Source organism: Marmota flaviventris, chromosome 6, assembly GCF_047511675.1.
Source record: "Marmota flaviventris isolate mMarFla1 chromosome 6, mMarFla1.hap1, whole genome shotgun sequence".
In the NCBI taxonomy this organism is placed as follows: domain Eukaryota; kingdom Metazoa; phylum Chordata; class Mammalia; order Rodentia; family Sciuridae; genus Marmota; species Marmota flaviventris.
The window spans coordinates 9692322-9720194 of record NC_092503.1 but is presented as its reverse complement, the minus strand read 5'-3'; the positions used below and the strand labels follow the sequence as shown (position 1 = coordinate 9720194).

General features: G+C 39.6%; 2 protein-coding genes across 2 annotated transcripts; both read right to left on the bottom strand.

The window, feature by feature from the left end:
* Window positions 1–304: 304 nt before the first annotated feature.
* Window positions 305–27061, bottom strand: Tmem242 (transmembrane protein 242). The gene is made up of 4 exons (XM_027939563.2): window positions 26929–27061; window positions 26324–26424; window positions 20748–20885; window positions 305–746 (listed from the first exon to the last, which is right to left on the bottom strand). The coding sequence occupies exons 1-4, from the start codon at window positions 27011–27013 to the stop codon at window positions 648–650; spliced, it is 423 nt and encodes a 140-aa protein (XP_027795364.1). The 5' UTR covers window positions 27014–27061; the 3' UTR covers window positions 305–647.
* On the bottom strand, window positions 5008–9758 carry Ldhal6b (lactate dehydrogenase A like 6B). Its single transcript, XM_071612880.1, has one exon. It carries the CDS (start codon window positions 7107–7109, stop codon window positions 5796–5798), a length of 1314 nt encoding a protein of 437 aa, XP_071468981.1. The 5' UTR covers window positions 7110–9758; the 3' UTR covers window positions 5008–5795.
* Window positions 27062–27873: the final 812 nt, after the last annotated feature.

The window sequence follows — 27873 nt, the reverse complement described above, 5'->3', positions numbered from 1 at the left end:
TTAGCCCAGCTGTGTCATTTATCATAATCTGTTGTTGGCTTTTTGTCCTACCCATAATGGTTCACAGGGCCTTCCAGTGAGGCCATCAGGTGAGCAACTGGAATGTGTCCTAGCTGCAAACCAAAGACGACTTTCAGGACCACCAAGCCACACGACTGCCTCCCACTATGTGGGAGTCACCAATGAACCTGTCACTTTAGACACTGCCTCATAGTAACCATCCAGAGTCTCAGGCATATACTGACAGGAAAGGCTCATAAAACCCACTTATTTAGATACATTGAGGTATCACTGCTGTTAGAGGTTTGCTTATAAAGATTCTTTGTCATACTTTATTATAAACTCTTTTTTTCCCAGGTACAACCCTTGGTTTATTGTTCCAAACAGACATCTTTCCTTTGTGCCCCCTCCACCCATGATTATTATTGTTAAATAGTCATCTGAACTTTGGGAAGACATTTCCCTCCCGACAGACTCAGGCACACAGAAAGAGCGCCTGCCAGGGAGCCTCGACACTGCCGTCCTGCACTTCATCACAATCTGTTGGTGATCGATGGGGAAATTGCTCCCAGTCCCTTTTCAACTATGGTGGTGTTTCCAAAACCACCCTTCCTGCAGCAATCATTCTGGAATTCACCCATGTCCTTCTATTTAGATTTCAGTGCTTCCTCCCACTCAACAGCTGACGTGGAGTTCTTGGGAATTGTTGGAAATATCGATTGCATTTTACTTCGAAAGTCTTTCATCTAGAAGAAGGAAAAAAAATTGGTCATCAAATGTCAGAAGAAGGGAGAAACAGCCGAAACTATTAGAGACGGCACCTTTGCTGAATGGAAAACACTTCACTGTTCACAGGCACAGAGCAAAAGGAACAAAGCACACACCTCTTTTCTTCTTCCAAGTATGAACCCATTAACTAAATAACACAAAATTTCATTCTTAGTCTGGAAGGCAACACTGTCAACCCTCTAGGATATGAATCTGCTATCAGAGGAATGGTGTGGATCGCTGGCTTTCATACATACAGATGTAGCAAAGAATGCCATTTCTGTCAGTCCAAATAAATGAACATACTTAGGTCATTCAAAGTGAGAATTTTAGGGCCAGAGGGAAAGAATGGAGAAGAGAAACTTAGTAGGAGTTTACTAAAACAAATGAATCAATGAATGGCAGATAAATTAGAATGTTCTTATGGGCCAGGCAGTGTGGAAAAGCCTGGGTAGGGGTTTTACCAGCAGAAGTTGATTTGGAATCCAAGAGTCAGGGCAGGGGTTGGGAGATCTTATGTAGTGCTGATAGGATTCCTGCAGTTCACCTGGGTGCCTGGTCCACCTAAGGCCTACACCCCAGCTGAGAGGGGAGTGCTGGCTCCTGGAGCTGGAGTCTTACACACTCTGATGGATGCTTATCCTCTCTCTGGGTCTACTATGAAGACGCCATTTCGGCAGCACCACAGCCTCACTGTTTCTCCTCATCTGGATTGTGAAGAACCCTGGACTCATCAGCAACATGCAGACATTCTTAGAGTGGTTATCTGAGAGTTAGTTAATATATTTTTTCATGTTGATACTTATTTTTTCAAATTGAGGCTAAATCTTTACCTTGTTTCCAAATTCAGAGGTGATATCAGAGTCTCCGTTCAAACTCTAGTTCTGCCACCTGGAAAAGCTGCCTACTCTCTCTAGCCATAGTTTCCACTATGCAGAATGGAAATAATAACTATCTGCCTCCAGTTGTGAGGATTGCGATGATGCACATAAAGCACACCTACTGTATATTAGGTGCACACACATTATAAAAATGTGTTCTAAGAACAAAGCTCACATGGATATAATTATAGTGGTTTGTTTGTTAAAAGCATTACTTTACAGTTATATATAATTTTGGTTGAACTATTCTGAGACTGAAGATACTTAAGGATATATCCACTATATAGTCTTAGGTGACCCACACCAAGCATCTCCAAGCTCTAGACCCAGATTCCAATCTTGAAGATACACACATTATGGGACATGCCTCTCTTTCCCCCACCCCTTATTTTCACTCTCCATGCTGAGAAGAGTTTTTGCACTATGATGATCCCTTTATGAGAGGTTCTTCACTAGGGACAGTACTTCATCCCTGGAAGGACCTGGAATATGGGGGGGGGGGGTCTATTTCTGGTTGTCACAATCTTGGTGGACTACTATTTGTATTCGGTGGGAGTTTTTGGTAGTTTTTTACTCTGAAAATCCTTATTGATGGTACACAGAAAGAACTGACTTCTCCAAAGCACCAACCATACCCCCATTGAGGAACTTTGCACAGACTTTCGTAGTTGAAAAACAGGCACTTCTCAGACAGGGTTTACAATGTGTTGCCTGGTTCTCTCCCTTCATCTTTCCGGGTGAACATGTTAAAACTTAGCTTAATGACACAGTTTTCAAAAGGGATGTGAGATGGCCAAGGCACAAGCAGCATCATTTACCGTTCTCCCTTCTCAGTGACATAGAATAGTAAGCTGCCAGGAAGCAGTGGGTGGGAAGCAAAGGAGGCCAGGGTAGGAGAGTGAAGGGCAGCTGCTCAACTTCAGCAGGATAGTGCTCCCATTCCCATTCCTGGCCTGGTTTTCTTCTTTCCTCTCATTTTCCCCATACTGTATTATTTACTTGTTCCCAGGGTCATAGGTAAGTAACTGAACCAGTAGGAGGAATCATCTGGAAAACAGCCAACCAGGAATATAAGGGCTTCAAAACAGGAGAAAGAACCGAGAAGAGTGGGGGAAACACCACTTAGCCCTAGTCTCGAATGCTCAAGCTGTGGCTATGGAAATCCAGCATCTACATTTAAGTTATAAACAGGTCTCAAGTTGCTTTAGACAATGGAGCTCTGCATACTTAAAATCTTCAGATTTTTTTCACTAGAGATAGCACTTCATCCCTGGAAGGAACTGGAACTATAGGGGGGTGTCTATTTCTGGTTGCCACAATCTTGGTGGACTACTATTTGTATTTTGTGGGAGTTTTTGGTATAGTTTTTTATTCTGAAAATCTTTATTGATGGTACACAGAAAGAACTGACTTCTCCAAAGCAAAACAACAACAACAACTTCAGATTTTAAGTATATGTAGCTTAACCATGTGACTAGTGTATATGAGAAAAAGAAATGTGTGTCACTTCCAGGCTGAGTATTAACCATAGGAGGTGACTTCCTAGGCCTCTCCTGCATTCCCATCGCAATACTGGAAATCTGTCACCAAGGTGGTGCCTTAAATGTCCACATTTAAGTTATAAACAGGGTCTCTAGTTGCTTTAGAGCTCCATATGGAGCTCCATATACTTAAGATCTTCAGATTATACCTCAGTTTAATTAATTTCTGAAAATCCTTACAGCATCAATTCTAATAAATGGGCAGTTATTGGAATTTAAAACTCTTTTGAGTTGTTTTTGCCACTAACGAGTTCACTTAGTTTCTATCTTCTCACTTGCAGATGTAGGACTATTGCCAGGATCATTATAGGATCTACTGATATGAAGGCACAGCCTTTAGATATGTCAGTGATTATAGCATCAATGATAACTTTTAAGAATATGGTAATTCAGTTTCTTCCTAAAACAGAACAGAGTAAGACCATATAATACTAATATATCAGGAGATAAAAATTATCATTACAAAGTGTCTCTAAAACTTTCACCCATGTGCCACCTTTCACTGAAAACATTTTTAAAAACATAATATATACCTCTTGTAATAGTGGATATTTTCTTTTGGATGTATGACAGATGTAGCACTAATTTTCACCAAGAATCAGTATACATCTACTTCTGGAGATAAGGGATCATACTCCCACTTCTTGAAGTTCGATAACCATGTGACTAGTGTATATAAGAAAAAGAAATGTGTGTCACTTCCAGGCTGAGTATTAACCACAGGAGTTGACTTTCTACGCCTCTCCTGCCTTCCCATCACAGTACTGGAACTCTGTGTCACCCAGGTGGTGCTTCAAGATAAAAGTAACCTGAGGTGCTAAGCCAGAACTTGAAGAACAGCTTTCCAAGAGAGTCACTTGAACCCACTGTGGCTTCTACATGAGTGAGAAATAAACCTCTGTATTTTAAGGGAGATTGTGGGGAGATTGTCTTTCGTTGTGGCATAACTCAGCCTATCCTGGCTGACATATAAAACAGACATAAGGCATACTCTGATACCCTAAAGTCATAATTATGACTGTAACACAGTTGAATGAAAGCTTATCACATAAGAGGGAACAGGGATTCTGCAAATGAGCCCTACAAATCTCTTATAACCACTTGGGTCAAACAAACCACTAGTTTTCCCATGTTCAGGGAACTCAGCACATCAGTTAATCCCTTTATATGAAACTGTTTCCTGGGGGAATTAGAACATTTCTAGATGTTTTCAGTGAAATTGTATATGGGAGATTCATCCGATCAGCATACACAGGGTCATTTTTTTTTAATGAGGGACTGCTGTCCTAAATCTGTTTGATAAAATTCAACTAAGCAGCCAGCACTGGCTTGGCTTAGAGAGCAGATGCTGATTGCAACAATGATTTGAAGATGACATGTATTAGAACATAATCATGTTGTTCATTTAGACATTTAATGGTGTTAGGAAAGCTAATGTGAATTTTTAAATCTCAGCTTTCCATTTTCTAAGTTATTAATATTGTCCTTTAAGTAAAGGACAGATAAACCATCTTTACTTTTCCCTAAACTCTTAGTATATCATATCCATAAAGTCTAGAGTATGAACTGAAATGAATGTTTTCTGAGAAAAGCAATTCTCACTAAGATGGCCAAGTCTTATGAAGCAATTAAAAACTGGGCACAACTGAAAAGCAAAAGCTGTTCACATGAAATAAACCAAGCAACAGGGATGACTCTCGGAGCCAGAGCCCACGGTACTAAGACCTAGCCCAGCTAGAACAACTTATAATAGCATCTTGATTTAACGAGACAGCAGATGAGGTTCTCACAGGCATGTCTGAAATGCTTTCTCTAAATCAGGTTTTACTTTTGGTAACTGCATAATTCAAGGGTTTCCTTTTTTTGCCAAATCAATGACAGTAGCTGTACCACCTGTGACTGTCAGGCCTCTTTCTAAAGATATTCTACTTTACTGCATTGAACGTTTGATAACAGCTACATCTGATCACCATTATTTTCATATCTTAATGATCTCGCTTCACAGGCATGCATGCACACGTGTGCTGTATACACACACACACGGAGTCCCCATTTCATGATGTTTGTGTTTAATGGTCCAGCTGATTGGCTGTTCCAGCAAAAAGAGGGAAGCCTCAAGATGGATTCATTACAAAAAGTACCATGTGTGTACACAATTTTATTTCTACATTAGAGGAAGTTACAACTTTTAAAAAGAGTATATAAGTGAACATATTTATTAATGAGCCAGAATGAATTAGTATGTATTTAACAAAAAGAATGGAATTTCTATAACACAATAAACACCAATATCTTTGTTTTGTATCCAAAACCAAACAGACTTGTTTTTGGACTAGATAGCAACGACACTGATGTTCAAGGAAAGTACTGATACATAAGAGACACCAAAACCCCCTTTTGTGTTGCAGTCAAGAATTGTAAAAAGTACCATCTTACATCTGGATACTAAATAATAAAACCAAACAAACAAAACCTGGAGGGCTAAATAAAGAGGGGAACCTCTTCATCAATTTTTAGGAATTCAAGTTATTCCAAACCTTGGCATACACAATCCTATATCTATATCTTGTCTTCAGTAACTTCAGAATGATATCTCCAAACAACTTCAAAGCTTGAGCTCCTTCTGAATTCCCCAAAGAGTTTTTGCACTCTTTTTCAAGCGGGCCTCCTCTTCAGGGGTCATCTTTATCTTTATAATGTCTGTTATACCATTTTCTCCTAGGACACAAGGAACACTGAGGAATACTTCTTCATTTATTCCATAAAGACCCTTAATTATGGTGGAAACTGGATGCACTCTCCTGAGATTCTTCAAGATACTTTCTGTTAAATCAGCTACAGATAGGCCAATGGCCCAAGAAGTATAACCTTTCATTTTAATAATCTCATAGGCACTGTTAACCACTTCTTTGTGGACATTTTCCCACTGCTCAGGGTCCTTACCAGTACCTATAGCTGCGTTCAGATCTTTTAGAAGGACGCCAGCGATGTTCACTCCACTCCACACGGGAACACTCGAGTCTCCATGTTCTCCAAGGACCCACCCATGACAGCTTTCGGAGTGGATACCAAGCTTTTGTCCAATCAAAAAACGGAAACGAGCAGTATCCAGATTACAGCCACTTCCAATAACGCGGCTTTTGGGAAACGCACTCAACTTCCAGGCTACGTAGGTCAAGATATCCACTGGGTTGGAAACCACGATCAGTTTGCAGCGGGGGCTGTACTGGACGATACTGGAAATCATCAATCTAAAGATGGCCACATTCCGCTGGACTAAGTCGAGGCGGGTTTCTCCCTTCTCCTGGCGCGCCCCTGCCGTGATAATCACCAGGCTGGAGTTGGCGGTGACCAGGTAGTCTCTGCTGCACACGATGTTGGGCAGCTTCGCGAAGGCGCTGCCTTGCTGAAGGTCCATGGTCTCGCCCTTCAGCCTGGCTTCGTTAACATCCACGAGGGCGAGCTCGTCGCTCAGGCCTTTCAGCAAGATGCTTAAGGCGCAGGCCACACCCACCGACCCGCTCCCTATAATGGACACCTTGGTGTGGTGGACGCGCTCCTCGGGAGCCAAATTCTTGAAGAGCTCCCCCTTCACGGTCGCCATCTCCGACACTGGCGTGAGCAGCCGGCCACCGCCCAGCGGGACCTGCGCCGCCCGAGGGGGCCTGCGCGCCCTCCCGGGGCCCAGGAGCTTCGCGCTGGCTCTCTGGTTGGACCGCAGCACGCCGGCAGCCCAGCTCATGGCTGCGCACTCAGGAGGAAGAGAGGGAGGAAAGCCACCGCAGAGGCACAGTCCGTTGAGGGCCAGAGGAACCGGGCTAGGGCGAGGTAACGCCTCTGCGCAGGCCCCGCCCCGCCCACGTGGCCCCGCAGGCCACGCCCCCATCCCACGAGGCCTCGCCAAGCGCTCCGGCTCCATGCAGACCAAGGCTTGGGGATGGGCTTCCTGTCCAGCGAGGGCATCCTGCAGTCGGTTTTATACACATACTCTACACGTTTGGCAGGTGAACCCAGAGTCCTGGAGTCATCGATTTTCTACTCTGAGTAGGCAGACCAAGTAAGATGCGTCAATCAAGTACAGGTGAGTATGTTATATTGCAGGCCACAAAGGTGCCTATGCATTGTCTCCCAATAGCATCGGAAGAGAAATGGGCTCCTGTTTCCCAGTGTATCTAGCTGAAGGACCTTTTATTTAGGAAGGACTGACCATGACCATGACCATGACTCACACCCATGGAAGTCGACAGGTGCTCGACAACAGGGCAAGGGGCTGCCCATGTATTACTTTAATAGTCAAAACTCACCAGGAGAGGATACCCATTCCTTATACCAAAGGAAGGCCTGTGATTGAGTCCTAGTAAAAACGACTTAAGAAGTCACAAAAAAGGAATTTATCTTTAAAATGTTCTTAAAATCACAAATTTTAAGCAATGCACAAATCAGACTTATGACTAAAATGATGAAAATTATTTAGTATACAACACTGTATCAGTATATCTTACTTCCTCTGCATTTTTTCTAGGCAGTCTTCTTAACTACTTTCCTTACAAATTGCTGAGGAGATGTACATTTTACATATGACGAAATGCACACTCTGATAAACTCAATAAACTACAAAAGCCTCAATTACAATTATGATTCTTTCTCCCCACTTATAAATGATTTGAACCCAGTAAGGATTGCTCAAAGCACCCCTCTTGTTCTAAGACAGGATTTACTCTCCCAGAATGGGGCTTCTTGGTACATATAGCCCTTTCATAATCCACAAGATTACAGTTTTGGGATAACAAATCCTGACAAAATGAATAATTTATATTCAGGACATGAAAAGCTGTTCTCATTCTTCCTGCCACTGAAGAGAGGAACAATAAGCAAAGAAGTTGGATGAGGGGTGGGGAAAATTGGCAATCATTGTAGTTCCACAACCTTGTTTCAATGTGACTCATTGGCTGTGATGATGCACTGTCTAAGCCACTCTGTTTAGATGGTACAGAGCCACAAGCTCTGTGACACACAAAAGCACAAAAGCATCAGAACATGAATTCTCTCCACTCAGGCAGTCAGATTTATGGTATACCATTTGTCAAATTAAAAACCTGAATTTTAAAAATAATCATCTTTATTGAATGGTAGCCAATATTTTAGAGGGATCCTTTAAAAGAAACAAAAAGATTTTGATAGCTATCATTTCTTTTATCCTAGTCCTCACTGGAAATGTTTTAACCTGATGAATGCTCCCACCTTCTTCCTAAATGATTCCTTTGACCAGACAAGTCATTTTCCAGGATAAGTGCTCTTGAGCATGAAATTCAAGGACATAAAGACTCTAAAGTGGATGGCTTCCTTCTATGTAATTTTCTTCCTAGAGTTTAAATTTCTTCAAATATAATATCTGAGACCAGTGTCTTCAGTATTTCCCCCTAGCCATAACTAAATCATTATGGGGGTGGGTTGGGGTGGGTAAACCTCTCCAAAATAAAAATACATCAAACAAAGCCACTTTTTATTTACAATAAGTCTCAAGAGAAGACGGGAAGTACTAAGAAAGATGAAGAGACGTAAGTGACCTCCAGAGCAGATGTAGGTCTACTCAAAGTTGTGGAAAGCCAAATATAGCCAGACAGCTCCCTCATGGTTTCTATCTTAGGTGGCTCATTATTCTTTTTGAATTGAAAACCTAGCTCAAATTATCTATTCAAAATGCAGTGTGATATTATAGCTGATGGCAGGATTACACTTTAATGCTTTTGTTTATACCACTCAGGAGGGAGGTGACAGGAAATTCAGACCACCGCATGTCTCTGGAATGGCTGCAACTCACTCTGTCCTTCCACCTGGCCTCTCCCAGCCCACTCCCACTCTCCTTTTTCTGTCCAGGAGCCCAGTTCCCACAGCCCATCCTTTCACAGATCTTGCCAATCCTTCAAGCAGAATGGATTTTTAAAAATCCTATGTCACCACTTTGTACCTATCTCTATTACAGGATTTATCACAATTAAATGTTAAATACTTATTGAATATATCGCTTCTAAAGGAATCAACCTTATTTATTAGTGTATCCTTGTCCTCTAGATCAGAGATGGACACATGAATAGGGATTTGGGAAATGCTTAAGATAGAAAAGGATGAGTAACTCAATGCAGACCTGAATTTGTAAGGCTAGAAAGAAGAGAAAGAGATGAAAAGCTGGGCTAGAGAATCTACCTGGTGCTACAACAGAGGTAGTAAAATGAGTGATGCCCCTTTAGGTTATTTTATTTATTTATTTATTTATTTATTTATTTTATACTGGGGATTAAACCCAGAGGTGCACTTGACCACTGAACCACACATATTTATCCATTTTTATATTCTATTTTGAGACAGGGTCTCACTAAGTTGCTCAGGGCCTTTCTAAATTACTGAGACTGGCTTTGAACTTGCTATCCTCCTGCCTCAGCCTCCCAGGCCACAGGTGTCTGCAACTGTGCCCAGCTCCCTTTGGGGTTTCTTAGCAAGGCTAATGCATAAATTTCAAATAAAACTGTGAATAAGTTAAAAAAAATTCTTACCTATTTTCATAGCCAAGCATTTTTCAAACCTTAACCAAGTTAAAACAACAACAAAATCTATACTACTAGAAATACAGTGAAACAAGTATGCAAATGGAAGAGAAAATATTTTTAAACATTAGAATTATTTAAAATGTTGTTTTTGGGAACCATTAAGAAAATAATCAGCAAGACTTTGTTAAACAGTAAGACTTTGTTTCTAAATAAAATATAAAAAGGGCTGGGATGTGGCTCTTAAGCACCCCTGGATTCAATCACTGGTCCCCCCCCCCCCCCCCCCCCCCCCCCCCCCGCAAAAAAAAAATCAGCATAAGAATTTCTTGATTTGGGGGGGGGAAAGGATCCAAATGAGTAAAAATTAGTGTTAATTAACATTATAATCTGATCTGAAACAGGCTATTAACTCACAAGGAAGGAGAGCATTACATAAACAAAATTATTTTAAAAGCTTTCTTTGTAATTTTAAAGTTATAAAATTATATTTTAGAATTAAAGAAGCCCTCCAAGTCTCCAAGGAGCACCATACCAGCAGCACCATCCCAGTTCTGACAAGCAAAAGTGCCTCCAGATACTGCCACATATCTTCTACATATATTCTGGGGCTAGGTGGGGGGACATTTTTGCCTCTAGTTGAGAACCAATAAGTTAAAGAATAAGCAGGGGCAAGATCACAGAGGGGTGCATAAACCATTAAAGGAACTGAACTTCATTCTCAAGGCAAAGGGAGCCGTTGAGATAGCAGAAGCCATGTAATCAGATTTCATTCAACAAATATTTAAAAAACACCTACTAATGGAAGGTACTGTGACAGGTGCCGATGATACAATGAACAAGATAAAGGAGAGCTCTGTTTTCAGAATTTACATTTTTACAAAGACTGATAAAACAAGAAAATAGGCCAAATAATTTTATTTTGCAATTGGTGCTGTGAAGAAAATAGGATAATGAGTAATTTTAGACCATATGGTTTGAGGATACTTCTCTGAAGAGGTGAAATAAATCTGGGTGGAAGTTCTGAATGGCAATAGAGCTGGCTGTACAGAGGGTCAGGCCATAAATTTCCTGGGTAAAGCTAGAATAAAGGTCCTAGGCAGGAGTAAACCTGGTGTATTGGGGGAACAAGGGCACTGGCAGGGCCCAAGGGCAACAGGAGGGGTGCGCAACTGTGGTAGCTCAGGGCAAGGTCAGGGAAGGAGGTGGGGCTTTACCATGCAAACCTTCTTCCACAGGAAGCTAGTGAAGAATTTTAAGTGAAACAGTGTCATAACTTAACTTACATTTAAAAAATATCTCCAGCTGCTGTGTGGAGAAAAAAAAAATGCAGGGGAAATGAAGGTGAGGTCAGGAGACCAAAAGGATGCTCAATACACTAGGTAAGAGAAGAATGGAGGCGGGCTATGAGCTACAACAACAGGACTCGCCCATGGATTAGAAGGGATGAAGGGAAATGAGAGAATCTGAAACAATTCTCACCTGGGCTTTTGGTTTGAACTAGGGGGACGGGATGATGGTGGTCCTTCCTGAAATGGGGGAGACTAGGTGAGGAATACATTGGGAGGAGGTGAGGAAATCAAGAGCTCTGGGTGGGACATGGGTCATTAGACATGCCTGTGAGACACAGTGAAAATGGAAAGTGCAGCCGAGAGGCAAGTCTAAAGGGCTATATATCTGGATGCCACTCGTTTGGACAGATTGATTTAAAATGTTAGGAGCTAGATGACAGAGCCGAGGGTCTGTGCACAGATGAAGAATGAAGAGTCTCTGTATGGAGTCAATGGACTAATGTCAAAAGTATCAAAGGAGGAGCTGGCAAAGACCAGTGAGGTCCAAGGTGTCTCAGAAACCACAAGACCCACAAGACATTGCTTCCTGAGAGGTTGCTCAATGGGTCAAATGCGGCCAGAAGGTCAAGGAACGGAGGTAAGACCTGGATCTAGCAAGGAGAGCACTGGCAACCTGGTCAATAGCACTGCAGTCCCAAGGAAAGAAGCTGGCAGGAGATAGAAAGGGGAAGAAGTGGAAATGACCACCACATACAATCCTTTCAGGAAATATTTTCTGTGAAGGGAGCAGACCAATGGGAGAGAACAGCACATCTGTACATGCTGCAGCAATAGGGAGAATGTAACCATCAGTAAAGCCTGAGGAACAGGACAGCAGCAAGGTCTCTGGGTAGATGACCAGGATTGGGACCCACTGCCCAAGTGGCAAGGGTGGGCCTTTGGTAGCAGCATGGACATTTTGTCCCTGGTAACAAGTAGAGTGTATGGTACAGCTGCAGGGAGAAGTCTGGGGAAGGTGAAGGCCAGAGTGCCCGGCTGTAAGATGCAGCAAGGATTGCAGTGAAGCAAGGTGGGAGGCAGAGAGAGCAGAGAGGCCGTTTTGATCATCTTGGGACAAGAAGTGTCCCCAGCCATTGTGGTTATGCAGGAGAGAGGCATTTCGTGACTGACAAGACAGGGTGAGAAAGAGTATGGTCATGAATGGTGATCTAGCTTCTCCCCTGGGGCAGCTTAGTGGACAGTGCTGCCATTCACTGGGAGAGTGGTCCAGGAGTAGGCTGCAGGGTGGGGTAAGTGGCCATTCCGTGGGCAACATGCATTATGCCTGCAGGATGTCCAAGCATCAGAGTTCAGGGGCCAGTGAGCTTGAGTCAGGGTGGGGATAAAGTCACTGAGAGGCAGGAACCTGTGGAGGTCAGAAGATGAAGACAAAGAGGGGCCCATAAGCATAACTGTGTTTAATAAGCCACAGCATTTCAGAAGCAAATGGGACACCTGCAAGTAACAAACTAGGTCTGAAAAAAATTATTAAAAAAAAAAAAAAAGAACTATAAAAGCCCAGGATCTGTTAGCACAAGAAGCAAACAATATCTGATATTCAGTCTTCAACAAAAAGTTAAATTACGGTTAGCACAATTTGCATAGTGAAAAGATACACAGCATTAAAAAGTACTTCTTCTTGGAGCTAGGGTTGTGGCTCAGCAGTAGAGCACTTGCCTAGCACATGATGGGTTCGATCCTCAGCACCACATAAAAATAAATAAAAAATAAAGATGATATTGTTCCCAACTAAAAAATAAATATTAAAATATATATATATATATATTTCTTCTTAAAATTTTTAGTAATATTTATTAGGGAAATTGAATTTGAGAGACTTCATTTTCTGATATACTGACAAGTAAGTATATAAAGTATATTAACATATTTATTAAACTCATTGTTTCATTGAATTTTAGCTATATTTGACTACCAATATCAGGTAGCTTTTAAAATGAAGCTTAAGAGGAAGCACACAATAGCACAATATCAGGTCTATCAGTCCACAATGCTTTATTTAGAGACATCTGTTCATACCGGCCAAATTTTATTTCAGTATAAGAAATAAGGACAAAGGAAAAAAAATGAAAAGAAAACTCAGTGAGATCAAGGCCACCTTTCCTCCTGTGGAATATGGCTGGGACCATTCCTGAGGTGACTAAGCCTGATTTGTGCCAGGCCTCTGGAAAGAAGGCCTTCTTTAATGGGTGCACATTCCCATTTCATAAATTGCCAGAGGCCCAATTTGACTTATGAAAGGAAACTAGTGGGTTTTTAAAGAAATATTTTGTAAATATGGCCCAACATCAGATTTCTCCTTCCTTGGCGTAAAACACGTTGGTCATTATCTCCCATTTTACACTGAACAAGACCTGTGATTCAGTCCCTCTGTCACCAAATTGCTCCACACATCAAGTGCCTCTCCCCAGCCCCATGTTAAGCCATCAGAGCTGCAAAGGAATGCAAAACAAGGGCAACAGAGATGTCTCTGTTGCCTCAAACTTACTAACTGATGCTTCCAATTCATTTAAAAATGATTCCAGGAAAATATTCCTTAATCCATAAACTGCTTGAAGGCCTAAGGGATTGACAGATGAAACAACCTCTGGAAGATCATTCTGCCTGTTTTCTGGGGGTTCTAGTGAGCACTGTGAAGAAGAGGAGGTGAGGCCAGTATGCTGAGTGTTAATCAGAGTAAAAAACTGAAGCTTCTTCCTAGGGCAGAGCTGGTAGAGATCTCAGAAACACTGAAATTAGATTAGGAAGACGCAGAAAGATGCTTCAGCCACTTCTCAGACTTCTCTTGCAGATCACTCTGAAATGGCTACCATTAAATAATTTGCCAGGAGACTCATACTTGTTTTTAATCTTTGAACTAAACCAGTGAGAAGTAAACAGAACTTAGTCTATTCCCTTTGTTAGATATCATCAAAGTTGAAAACTTCTAAGATTTTCCCTCGTTTTACTTACATTTAGGGTCTTACAGTCACTCTACATTACTGCTTCACTTGAGATGAATACATAAAAATAGTAAGAATAAATGTACTAATAAAAGATGAACCAGAATAGTAATAAAACTGAATTAAAGAGTCAAAGGAAGAAATGTAATTATAATTAGCAAAAGCCATCAGGCTGATCATAGAGTTAAGAAATAAATCTAAATATTAACATAAAAATTATACCTTGCAGCAGTTACAACAAAGAATCAGACAAAATAAATGTTGTTAGAATGCACCTAGAACAGTCTCAGAGGAAGTAATATTGTACAGGAACAGGAAGGCCAAAGGCCCATTTCTAGAGAAATATTTAAAAGATAGTTGTTCTATTATATGGTTTACCTTTTTTGTTTGTTTATTTTTAAAGGAAAGGAGACCTGGGATCTTGAGAAAGCAGCCACCTATATCAGCAGATGAGGAGATAGGACAGGCCTGAAGAGGTTTGAAAAACTCCAATCACAGACTGTTTTCATTTGAGCCTTTATAGCAACAGAGGTGCAAGAGAGATGCAGTTTAAAAAAAAAAGAAAAAAGAAAGAAAAGAAAAAAAGAGATAATTCCCTATCTATCAGATGGCCAAAAGTTTCAGAGTAATACAAGTCACTAATGGCTAGGGTGCTAGGAAACTTATATGGGCTGTAATCTTCTTCTTTTTAAAAAAATTTGTTCTCTCTCTATATATACATGACAGTAGAGTGTATTTTGACATATTATACATACATGGAATATAAGTTATTCTAATTAGGATCCTATTCTTGAGGTTGTACATGATGTGGAATTTCACTGGTGTTGTATTCATATATTTATATTCAAACATAGGAAAGTTATGTCAGATTCATTCTAAGCTGTTACCTTATAAACAAATTTTTCTGGAGGGTCATTTAGGGTTAGGGTCATTTAGCAACAGATAGCAAAACATTTTTATTTTTAAATTTTTTGCAAAGACATTTTTAAAACATACATCCTCTATCTTTAAGACAAATTTCTCAATCAAGAAAAGTACAGTAAGATGTATGCCTACATGATCACTATGGTGTATAATAGTGAAAAACTATTTTCTAACTACTACTGGCAGTTAAGCAGATTAAGTAGATTATAATATGCAATGGAGTACCATGTAGTCATTGAAAGTGATAGAGATTTATATACTCTGCTGTGTGAAATGTCCCTGTTACTGTGCAGTCAAAAAGGTCCCAGCACCCGAGGGGTTTTTTTGTTGTTTTCAGTGCTGGGGATGGAACCCAGGGCCTCCCACATACTAAGCAAACTCTATATCACTGAGCTCCATCCCAACCCAGCACACAACATTTCTGCACAATTCTATGAATCTACCTATAGATACACAGCATAGGTCTAAAAGGGTGTTCCTACTATGGTGACTGTAACTTGGTGGGATTTCTGCTGGCTTCTGTTTCTTTTTTGTACTTTTTTTACATTGAGTTGTTTTTTTGTTTTTTTTTAAACAGTGAAAACATATATATATATATATATATATATATATATATATTTTTTTTTTTTTTTTTTTTTTTTTTTTTTTAACCCCAAACCAATGTCATCTTTGTTTTTTAAAAAAGATAGGCCCTAAATACATTTTTCTTTAAAAATAAACACCAATATATGTACTTTAGTTTAGATCTTGAATGTCCCCCTAGGACCTATATGTCTTGGGCTTGGTCCCAAGAAGGACATTATAGAAGGTGGTGGAATCTTGTGGGAGTTCCTGAGGTCATGGGTATGTGACCCAGAGGGACTGTGCAGTTTTTTCTTTGCTCCCTGGCCCATGATATGAGCAAGCAGCTGTGCTCCACTACACACCCCTGCCACTGCTGTCCAGCACCTCCACCAGGAGCCCAGATCAATGGGGTCACTCAATATGCCTGGGACCTCCAAAACTGTGAACTAAATCTTTTCATTTAGACATTAATTTTCTCAGATATTTTGTTATAGTGACACGAAGCTGACTAATATAAAATAGAAATAAAGACAAATACCTCTTATCCCACAATAAAAATGTTAAAAACATTTATAATTTATATCTCTAAATAATTTAAAGTAATTCAAAATAACTAAGAACATTTTCATTCATTGTTTTTATTTGGGTTTTAGTTTCTATGAAGGCAATTGCTATAAATTATCTATAAATTCTTACTATACCAGGCATCATGAATACATCTACACAAGACACAGGAAAGGGAAGCAGAGGTGACTCTGCCAGTCGTTTGAGATGGCAACCCCCTCACAAATGTAGAGCAACAGGGCCTCAGCAGTGTATTCTCCCTTCTGTAAAGTTCCAATTGAATCAACCAGGAAATACTAAGATACCTGTGTTTCCCCTCTGAAGAGAAGAAAACAATATCCAAGGTAGTCTAATTGAAAACTAGCTAAACCTCTTCAGAAATCCTTCAAATATTAATACCCACTATAGATAATAAAAGTAATAAAGTCAAAGTTATGCAATTGAGTAACATCCGAATAACTGTATATGACATGGTTTCTACTTTTTCTTCCATAATTAGGGAATTGCCAGTTAGTCCACTAAAGGAAATCAGATCATTTACCTCAATTATTTTCTGAGCTTGAAGTACCTGCCCTGATAAAACAAGCTAATCATACTGCTCCTGCTGAATGATCAGTCTCTTGGGATCAGGTGCATAGCTTGTTTAGGAACAATGAACCCATAGGACAAACTCATCTCCCCCCTCCACAATTAAGTTACTGTGTTGAATTTAATCCTCAGTCCTACTCAAATGATACAATAATTAAGAGTAACCAATAAACCTAGACTGAACAATCAGGCTGTGCTTGCTGGCCCAAAGCTGGCCAGGTGGCAGGGTAGATGTGAGTCTATGCTGATTTCTACACAGGCAGGGAGGTCCCCACCTAGTCCTGGGCAAACTCCCTAATTGGGCATGTTACTGAACTCCCACTAGCTCTCCTTTTTTTGAACCCTGATTAAATGATGTGCCATTATATAAAATACAAATATATTTGATGTATTACATGTGCTCCATGAAATATGAAATTTCATGATAATTATAAATAGAGTAAAACAAAAATATTTTAAAGAATCTGAACAGTATTTTGATTTAAGCATTTTTAACACGTTCCTTTTTAGGCCAGTAGATGTAGCTGTGAACTAAATTAGGAAATACAAGTACTTTTATCAAGCTGCTCAAAGTCAGCCATTAGATGGCACCTTTTTTTTTTTTTTTTTTTGTGATGGTGGGGGGGCTGAGTTTATTGCAGATTTAATGCATTTCAAGGTAGCTAAACAACAATTATTTGATGCTGGAGTTGGTTTTTACTTACCTGCATTTATCTAGAAAGTCCCCTCTTAACGATTTATTGTGTGCATGGACCATTTCTGCTCATCGTTTTCTAACCAATACTGTTATCCTTAGAGAAAAATGCCATTTCCCGAAGAGGCAGTGATAGTGACACAAGTTCATTACTGGACTCAGGTCAATCTCATCATCAAAACTCTAAATGCAGGAACTCTCTAAATGTAGAGATGAAATATCCCATATGCTGTCTGTGAGCCTCAGAACAGGGTAGTAAGAATCTTCCAGGGAAGGGAATGGTAAGGCTTAGACAACAGCTTACTGAGGAGATGTTCTTAGCACAGTGTGCGGCTCTCGAAAGACCCATTAATGACTTCCAAATGAACACACCAACAAATTAATAAACACTGCTGTCCTTAAAACGTGTGCCTCTTGGAAAATATTAGTGGATTCATTTTTCTGTGACACTTCTTAAATATGCAGATCAAACTGATGTGCCTAGTGACCTGTATGTGGGGAGAGGGTATCTGCATTCCCTCTATTTAGTTAGACAAAGATGCAACAGAAAAGGAATCTGTGTATTCTTGTATTCAGTGGTGCCAGTCAGAAAATATTTTTTCTCCCCAAAATATTTAATTTAGGCAATAATCCTCTTATTAGTGCCATAAAACAAAGTTCACATTCTAGAAACTAAAATAGCACAATCTAGCCCATAAAGCCAAATTCTCCAGTGTATAATAACCTAATTTTGTTGGTCTATGAAAATTTAGATTGAATCATTCCATGACTCTTAAATCAAAGATTATTCATATTTTCAAACCTTAAAATTTTTTATTGAGTTTATAACCAGAGTACTAAACACTGGAATCATCACCCATCAATTCCACTGTCAATGGAAAGTGCTAACAGGCTGTCAGCCACTTAACTTTATTACTAGGTGCAAGCCCCAGGTACATTTCATAGGTAGCCAGAGGAGTTTTATGAACTTCTTTGCAGTAAAAAACTAATAGAAATAAAATCTTGCACAATTTTTTAAAAGGTATTACTAGTAAAGTAATATTTTAAAGGTACATGTAAAGGCAAAATAAAAAATTCACTCATATGCCCATAATTCACTCACATATTTCTATATGACATTTTTCCTCCCGGGTACCTTGTTTCAGATACTCCCTCTCCTATCATACATAGCTATGAGTCCCGTTTTCCATTTACTGTAATATTGTAGGCATTTTTTAATTGCAGATGACAGCTTAAAAGAAGATTTTCTCTTCTTTGAGTAAAGAATGGCCAGTCCTAGACCAGACTTGACATCAATTATCATGTGGAGAGATGAGGCTCTCACTTACCCAGAAAAACTTGGTGAATTATCAAGAACAACAAGGTCAGGTCACAATCAAAACCAAATTCACTACCTGCCTCCCTCCCCTAGCTCCTTTCACTTATTCCTTTATTTCCCATCTTAGCTAATGGAGGTAAAGCTAGAAAACACGCAGATATTGAAGATTTAGAATTCAGTTCAAAACTTGACTCTGTCAGTTATAAGTTGTGAGATCCTGGGCAAGTGAGTTAGGGTCTTAAGCCCTTATTCCTCACTTATAAAATGGGGGATAGTAATGCTATATTGTTATTAGGCAGAATAAATAGTCTGCTATGTCTAAAATGTTGGTACAATGGATGAAATGAAAAAAATTGAAGTAATAACAATCATCAAAAATCTTCAGTCAGTGGTTTTCAGAATTTTCCAAGTTGTCCCTAATTTATTGTTACAAAGGATGATTAGAAAGCAAAATCACTTTAAAAATAACGGTTGTTCAGACCAGGGAAACTATCATTTGTCCATCAGTGTGTTTTGACTGAAAAGTACAGTAATCCCCATGTTTAGTTATGATTAAACTGAATGTGAAAAGCTCAATTATGTTTATAAGGTTGCTTTAGCAAACCACTCCCTGTTGCCCTCCCCACAACTCAGTGTCTCCTTCTCTACTGAATTAATTCATCTCCACATAATTATCCAACTTAAAACCAAAACCTTCTTAACTCCCCCCTCCCCAATCCTTCTGGTTATGACTCCATTTCTTTCTTTCACTTTACAGCAAAACTCAATACTTGTCTGGCAGTAGGTACTGCCTCCAATTTCTCTCCTCTATTCTCTTTTGAATCTACTCCACTCAGGCTTTCCGCCACCATTTCAACAGTGACCACTATATTGCTACGCTCAAGTCAGTGGTCAGTGTTCTTATGCAACTTCTCACTAGCATGCAACACAGCCTCTTCTTAAAATGTTTTCTTCTCCTGGCATCCCAGCTACTACTCTGGCTCTCCTGGCCTCTTTGGTCAGGAAATCCCTTTTGCTACTTTCTCCTCTCTCCAATCTCTCAACCTTAGGAATGCACAAGAGCTCCCTCCTCAGACCTCTTTGCTTTCTTGCCACCCAGCTGCCTGCCTTCATGAGCTCATCTGGTCTAAAGACTTTAAACACTATCCATCTACTGGTGAGTCTCAAATTTATATCTCTACTTTGAACCTCCCCTGAATTCCAAACTTCTATATCTAACTGATTACTTGATTCTTCATGTGGCTATCATATCTCAAACCCACAAGTCCCAGACTGAGCCCCTTATGTTATCCCCTAACATTGGTCTCTATCCATTTTGCAGTTGCCCACACCAAAATCTTGGAGACATTCCCTGATTTTACTTTCTTCTCACATCCCACATCCAATCTACAACAAGATCTTGCTAACTCCAGCTTTGAAATAAATCCAGAACCTCTTTTCATCAACTCCATTACCGCCACCTATTCTAAACTCCCATCAATGCTCATCTGTCATTAAGAGCCTGATACACAGAACTTCCTACTAGTTGTTTGGAAGTTCTGTGGACCCTCTTAACAACAGAAAAGAAAGAAACCAATCTTTTTTAATGGATAGCTTTTTAGCTTAGGGTATAAATTTTATAAACACATACATATACACCCAGACATAAACACACACATATTTAGGCTCTTAGGATTTTTTCCAATAATGTGTAAACAACACAATTAATCATTTAAATAACCCATTTTAAAAATGCTTTAATTATTTTACAAGAATGTTTATACATATGGATGGATGTTAAATAGTTTAGAAAGTTGTTCCAATTAATAATTCATTAAAGAAGTAGCTAACATCAATTTACATAGAATGAACATTAGCTATGAATTAGTCATTACATAATTATAGTTGAAAAACTTAAATTAGTTACTAGTAATGAGAAGTTGCCTAGAAATTGGCAAGAATTGCATTACATTCTTTGCCATTACTTCCCAAGACAGGACCACACTACATGGAAATTCGAACACCAGGAAAATTTAGATAGCAGAAAGTAGAAAAAACAGCCAGACGCCAATCATAAGTTTGTAGTTACTTACACTGTGAACTCCTAAAGCTTTCCAGACTGCGAAGCTGATCACACCAACCCCACACCAGGCATAAAGTGAGCCCCAGCCAAGAGCTCTCAAGGCAAGGGAAGACCCGCTCTCTGGTAAGGCAGCTGTAGCCATGCTTCCCTGAAATGAAGACAGAAAGGATTGGGTAAAATGATCAATTCAGAAAGGATAAGTAAGCTGGGAGTGTTTGAAATGATGTAAGCATCATGATGCTAGGAGGCCAGGCCAAACCATGGTCAAATAGCAACTTCACTACTTAGTAAGTCAATATCTCTGATTGACAGACATTTCAGCATACAAGACACTGTGCCTGTTAATTCTTCCAGAAAAAAACTCAGAACATTCCACGAGATTTCTCTATTCCCCATTCATTGGCATTTTTATTAGAATAACATTAAAATAATTACCTAATCTGATAACAGCAGATTATAACATCCTGTCTTTCATCTGGAAAGAAAATTCTATTTATTTGTGTCCACTTCTTTTTCAGAAGAATTTTCTTTATATTGCTCAACCTATTTCTTAGTGCCGCTTTTTCTTACGCATGCTTGGCTAGAGATTGCTAACACTGCTCCAGCACACAGAAAGCCTACACTTTGTTGATCTGCATCCCTGTACATAGCATCATCATGACTACATCTAGTAGGTACGCAGTGCTTATTGACTGGCACTTTTTGTAGATATTCCTTAGACCTAACCAGGGCACCAACACATCCTTCTTTAACCATTTTCCACAATACAAACAATATTCTCTCCATCTCATTCCTTGTCCATGTTGCTGTAGTTTCAGTGTGGTTCCCTAGACACCACAGATCTTACAGATGCACTCCCTGGCTTTTAATTGGCCTGATTTTTGCCCAGAATTAACCAAATGTTATTTTACCAGGGTCAGTTTAAGTGCTTTGGCCTAAATATTAATTTAGAAACAAAGATTAAAAACCATCATTCCCCTGGGAAGGACAGAAATTGGCCTATGCATATATATATTTTAAAGTCTACATACACCCACATTTGTTTTACTAAATCAAGTAAAAAAGAAACTGCATGAAAATAAATCTTAATGATACAGCAATATTCACATAAAAATCTTAATTTTGCCTTAGACTTTTTAAAAAGCAGGTCATATTTGTGTAATATCAGTCTCATAAATTATAAAATAAAATTAGTTATTATTAGTCATACTATATAAATTATGCTTCTGAAAATGAATTTTTGTGGCAACTTGATGTTAAAAATTGATCTTTGAGTTTTAAAAGTGTAGACCCAAGCTTTTTCCTCTAGGGGAAAATGCCAAATGACATTCACACACTCTGTTCAAATTTTTCAAAATGAATGTTGACTGACTTGCTTCAGGAAAAGATTAACTTGCCAAAGAGTAACGTTGCTTTGAAAGCATTTTCTCTCACTGCCATTTTTTTTTTTTTTTTAAATACAGGGTCTTACTAAGTTGCTTGGGGCCTCACTAGGTTGCTAAGGATGACCTTGAACTTGAGATCCTCCTGCCTCAGCCTCCGAGTCTTGGGATTACAGGCATATGCCACTGCACCTGGCTTCATTTTTTTTTTTTAAGTTAAAACTAAGGCTTTTGTATTTGGAAGTTGAATTTAACAAATCATACTGCAGTTACAGTAAAACACTAAGGAGTATTCCCAAGATAAAACAAAAATGATTTTCTAAGTGAAAACTCAGTATTTATAATACTTCTATGCCTGAACATATGTATATTCCTTATCTTCTAACATTTACCTAGTAGCCTCTGAGAATTAATAATCTATTATTCATACACGTAGGAACTACCAAGAGCAAACTGTCAGAATGCTAACTGCATACTAATGAATAAGTCTACGTTTTAGCTTTTTTTCAGTATAATTCTGGGATTTTACATAAATCAAATAGATTTTTTTAAAAAGAATGTTCAATCTAGTTTAATTTCCCCTATAAAGCATTCTTATCTAATATCAAATTTTTATGTTTACGTCACAGAATAACTTAATAATGTATGCAAAATACTTTTAAAAGGTATTTTTTATAATTTTTCAGAAGTTACAGCTATGAGAAAGATGAATGATAACCTGTCATTTTAATCTACTTGTTACATAAATGGATCTTGAAATAACTCAGTAATGTGATAAAGTTGTTCCATGCCATAACATTTATAAGGCACTGAATTACTTTAGATAAGCAAATTTCATGTTTATGTATGTATATATTAATAGAAATATACACACAAAATTTCACTCATATAACCTTGCAGTCTTTTTATGAAACTGATATGTGAAAAGAACCAGTTTTAGAAATAAAGCTTGGTCATTTAAATAGATCAAAGAAGTTCAAGAGTGGACTATCTGGCCACCTTAGATGGCATTTTCCTGTTTATTCAAAAAATTACAAAGAAAAACAACTGTGCTTACTTAGCCCTTATTATTGTTTCCCAGTTTTCAGCTTTCTAGCATGAGACACAGCTAAAAATGAAAATAGGTCACTAAGGAGCTGATTATCTGTCTGAAATAGAAGCAGTGTAGGTAGCCCTTAGCTGAAAAGTTGGTCATTAAAAAGTCCTTTTGGGTTATAATCCTGTGTTATAATAAATACCTACATTCCCAGGTTAGTGGATAGGAGTTTATGTGAATAACAATATTACTAAGTGGTATGATTTATTCCCCAGAAATAACTGAAGATAGGAAAGTACCATGTCCAGCAAGTTGCTTGATTCACGTGTGCCTCAGTTTCTTGCTCTTTAATGGGAACAACACACAGTAACATCGGCTCATAGGGCTGTGTGTTGGTTAAATGGGTAAAGCCTTTAGTATAACAGCTGGCACTTGGTAGGTATTCAATGTTTGGAAAAATAATTATTATAATAATAGAGGATGTCTAGGTGGTGGGTGACCTTTAAGTTCATTGCCTCAGTGATACTCTTACATTGGTGCTTGCTCAATACAAACTGATTAAATGCATGCTCCAGAACTTGAGTTCTTCCACAACCCATTTTAACTCTCAGAACGTGGATAAATGGTAATGCTCTGATTCCACTGTTTCCCAGAGGGAAGCAGAACTTACATATTTAACCATCCAGAATGGTGGTTCTCAAACTTTCTGGGTCTCAGGATCTTTTTATACTTGGACCCAAAAGATTTTCAGTTATGTGGGTTATATTTACTAATATTTAATATATTAGAAATCAAAACCAAGAAGTTCTCAAGTTTTATTCATTTTAAAATAGAAGCAAATTTTACATTCTTGCTAATTTTTTAGATGCCTAATCTAATAAAAAAGAGAACTGGATTTTCATGTCTGCTTCATGTTGCAAAAATTTTTTTTTGTTGTTTTGGTTAAACTATATGAATAAAATCTGGCCTACAGATATGTGGTTGGGAAAGAGAGAAGTAATTTAAAAACTTTCCTTTTTTATAAAATTTGACAAAACTCCTAACTCAAGGTTAGTTACAATATGGAATCTGAAGTCATGTCAATGAACTTCTTTGTAATTTATTACATTAAAATGTATTAGTCTATTTTGTACTTTGAATAGACCTTTTATTCCACGAATACATGATTACTCAGAAGATACTGATTTACCAAGTTATATACATATTTCAATTACTGATATGATTTATTAAACAATATATTTTTTAAAACATCCTTAATATCACCATAAAAATTCTCATCAGTAAAGTTGCTGACCACTAAGTAGGGGTTAAGCCCAGGATGGCAGATAAGTTTTCTAAAACCTAATTTTAACTGAAAGTTTGAATTTTAACAGTGGAAACACAGGTTCATATTTTTCACTCTTAGTAAAATGTCTTCCATATACCTACTTCTAAATAACAGTTTGTCAGTTGTTCTTTCAAATAAAAATATTCCATGGGAAAAGTGGCTCGTTCAGCTGGTAACTCAATCACACACTGCTTTTCCTAGAGGAAGACATCTTGCCTCAATGTTAAGAAAAACTGTATGGGTATTTCCCATTTCTTCTCACAATTCAAACGTCATGATTTACTAAAACTAAAATTTTTACTGCTTGGACAATAACATTCTTATGTAATGTTTGTTTGTTTTAATTGCAGATATACTGAAATGAAAAACACAATAATGACTATTAGTATGGTTTTCTGCCACTACGGTGACTATGCCAAGGCACAGCAGTTTCACTGTCCATTACTTCCATACCATGAGTGCAATTATGTTTGAATAATCATGAAGACAGTTCTGACCTTACAGGCCCACAAAAGGGTTTCAATCACCAATGTTCTCTGGATCAGTCTGCAAACCACCATCTTAGACCATGAAGGGCATATGTGATGAATAAATCTCAGAACAAAACAGAATGCAAAGTTGCGAATATGTGTAGAATCTCTAGCTTTCATCAGATTCTAAAGTCTGTGAGCTGAGGGTTAACAGAAAAACACTTCAGCTTACAAATCAACCAAATTCTACTGTTAAAGCACCACTATTAAATTTTACTGCTTTCTGCCACAAGATATATTTCTGCTCTAAAAATATTCAATTACAGAGGGAGAAAATGATCCATAAGGTTCTTAGCGATAATTTGAGTTGTTCCATGTAAGCCCTCATAGGGAATTTAAATGCTTTAAATTTGTCTCTTGTCATTAGTGTCCAGAAGAGTTAAGTATGAATGCCCAAGATAAGAGAAAGCAAATCTAAATGGTTTAAGATTTTTCATGCAACACTCTTCCTCAACAACGGTAATAATCTGGGCGAATATTTAATCTGTGTCAACCTCACTAGACTCTAAGATTCCTGAGTGGCAGAACTGTTGTTCATTTTTTATCCTTTGCACCTAGTTAGTACAGTGTATGACACATAAAAGATCCCAAGTAAACATCTGTTAAAGCAATGAAGTACTGAATAAGTCAAAAGGGGTGGGAAGGAAGAGATGGAACAATACAAAGACAAGAATCTACAAGAAAACTCAAAAGAAAATTCCTCATCAGTGAAGGAAATGAGGTACACAACACCAAAAAGCAACTGTGTCAATCTTGCTAATAAGTTAAGGATATTTTGCTTTAAGTATGTTACAATCATTCAACTAGTTTCTGAGCATCTAAATTATTTTCTAGGGGCTGGGGCCATAGCAGTGAATGAACCTCCTGTTTAAAGAGCTGACATATTTTTCACTGACACAAGGATGCTGCGCTTTATTTCAATATTACATCTCTGAAACAGAGATCCTCCTGCAGTAAGTATCAAGAGTTTAACTGCCATAATTTTTCTTTCTAATAGTACATAAAATATTGGGACCTCTTATACTAATAGTGAGTTACCTAAATTTAAAGTCATGTTGTGACTTATACCAGATAAGCTTTCAAAGTCTTGTTCTGCTAAAATTAAAAAAACCACGAATCAAGCACTTCTTTTTAAATGAAAATGAAGACCATCAATTAATTTGTAAATTTCTTTAATCCATGTGGTATACTCAGACTTACTTCTTAAAACAATGAGAAAGGACATCAACATTTCCTTTACTTTTTTATATAAAAAGATGCCATTTATTATAAACAATAACAATGCAATGAATGGATCTCAGTGTCACAAACCTTATTGAACCATTCAGGGCTTTTCTTTTTAGCCAATGATAGTGTGGTAACAAATCCAGCCAACATTCCTGCTGCGGCAACAGAACCAAGGAAAATTCCACCTGCCAAGAGTTTGGGGGAGGGGAGATTCAAATTTAAAAAAAAAAGAAGAAACAATTAAGTTCAAAACAAATAAGTTTCAGATACTTTTTAAGTTACATTCAAAATTACTTCTGAAATTCGAGAAATTATGGCTAAGCAGCTGTTGCCAAAGGTAAACGGCAGCCTCGGGTGAAGCGCGCCCGACCTCACGACCTCTGCTTCCAGGGGTCATTCCGGGGTGCACTTCCCTTGCCCTCTCCGCGGGCGGCGGCGTGAAGTTTCTCCCGGGGGTAAAGACAGCGAGTGTAATTAGAGCAGGAGAAAAAATGCCGAGGGGATGGGGAAATGCAGCCGCACGCGAGGAGCGATCGCGGACCCGCCTCCCGGCTCCGGGCCGCCTCCCGCCGCCAGCGGTTCCCGACCCCGCCAAATCCAGGGGCAAGGCCGCAACGTGGGCTTTGGGCGGGATGCGTAGGGGAATGCCCCTTGGCGCAGGCCAGGCACCGCACCTCCTCACATCACACCTTTAACCAGGAAAAGCCGATCGTCCGTGGGCGCCGGAGTCTCCAGGTGAGAAGGCTCGCCAGGGCCAGCGCCCGCCGTCTCCATGTCAGTCTCCACCACTGCGTACGGCGCCAACGGGGCCCGGGTGGAATCTAGAGCAGGGCGGAGGAGAAAGGTTCCGCTGCGGCCTCCCCTGTGCAACCTGAAGACGAGTCCGGAGAACGGCCGCTGTCCGCAGACCCTCTCTTCTCCCGGGCTGGGCGGGAAAGATGCGAGCGCCGCCCGCAGTGTCCCCTGCTCCGCACCGGGGGCGGGGGCGATGTCCTCCAAGGCGGTCTCCCTGGGAGGGTCACTCGCCTTCCCCAAGGTGATGATCGCTGACTTTAATCATTATTTTGTCTATTGAAAGAATGCTCGACCCTAACTCTAGGGGGCAGCGAGGGGTCGCAGATTAGCCAGGAGCCCGTCCCACCCCAGGCGAGACCGGAGCTCGGTGTTCTGACACCGCGTCCAGTGATTTGGCCCGCGCTAACACCCCGCGATTCTAAAGACAGGCTTCAGTCTCTCCTCTGTACTTTTCTGAGAAATTTCCTGTGGTCGTCCCTTTGATGCGAGGGACAGGATTTACTCCTTCCCTCCGATTTGATTGGTCGGCCTACAGCCGAGCGAGGATGCCTGGCAAGATGACTGCGTCAGCGCTGGGACCCAGTGAGGACCGCCGAGGCCCACGCCGGGCCAGCCGCGTGGGCTCCGGGGCCCCCAGCGCTGCTGCGGAGCGTGGACCGCTGGCAGACAGGCCTGGTCCTCACAGCCTAGCAGGCGGGGAGCCAAACGGGGACGGATGGGTACATGGCTCTTGAGAGGACAGGTCTAGTGGTCAGTAGGAAACCTTTTCAGCCGCTCGGAGACTCATGACATCATCTTTCCGAATGAAGGAGCCTGTCTGCCGTTTTTTGGTTTTGTTT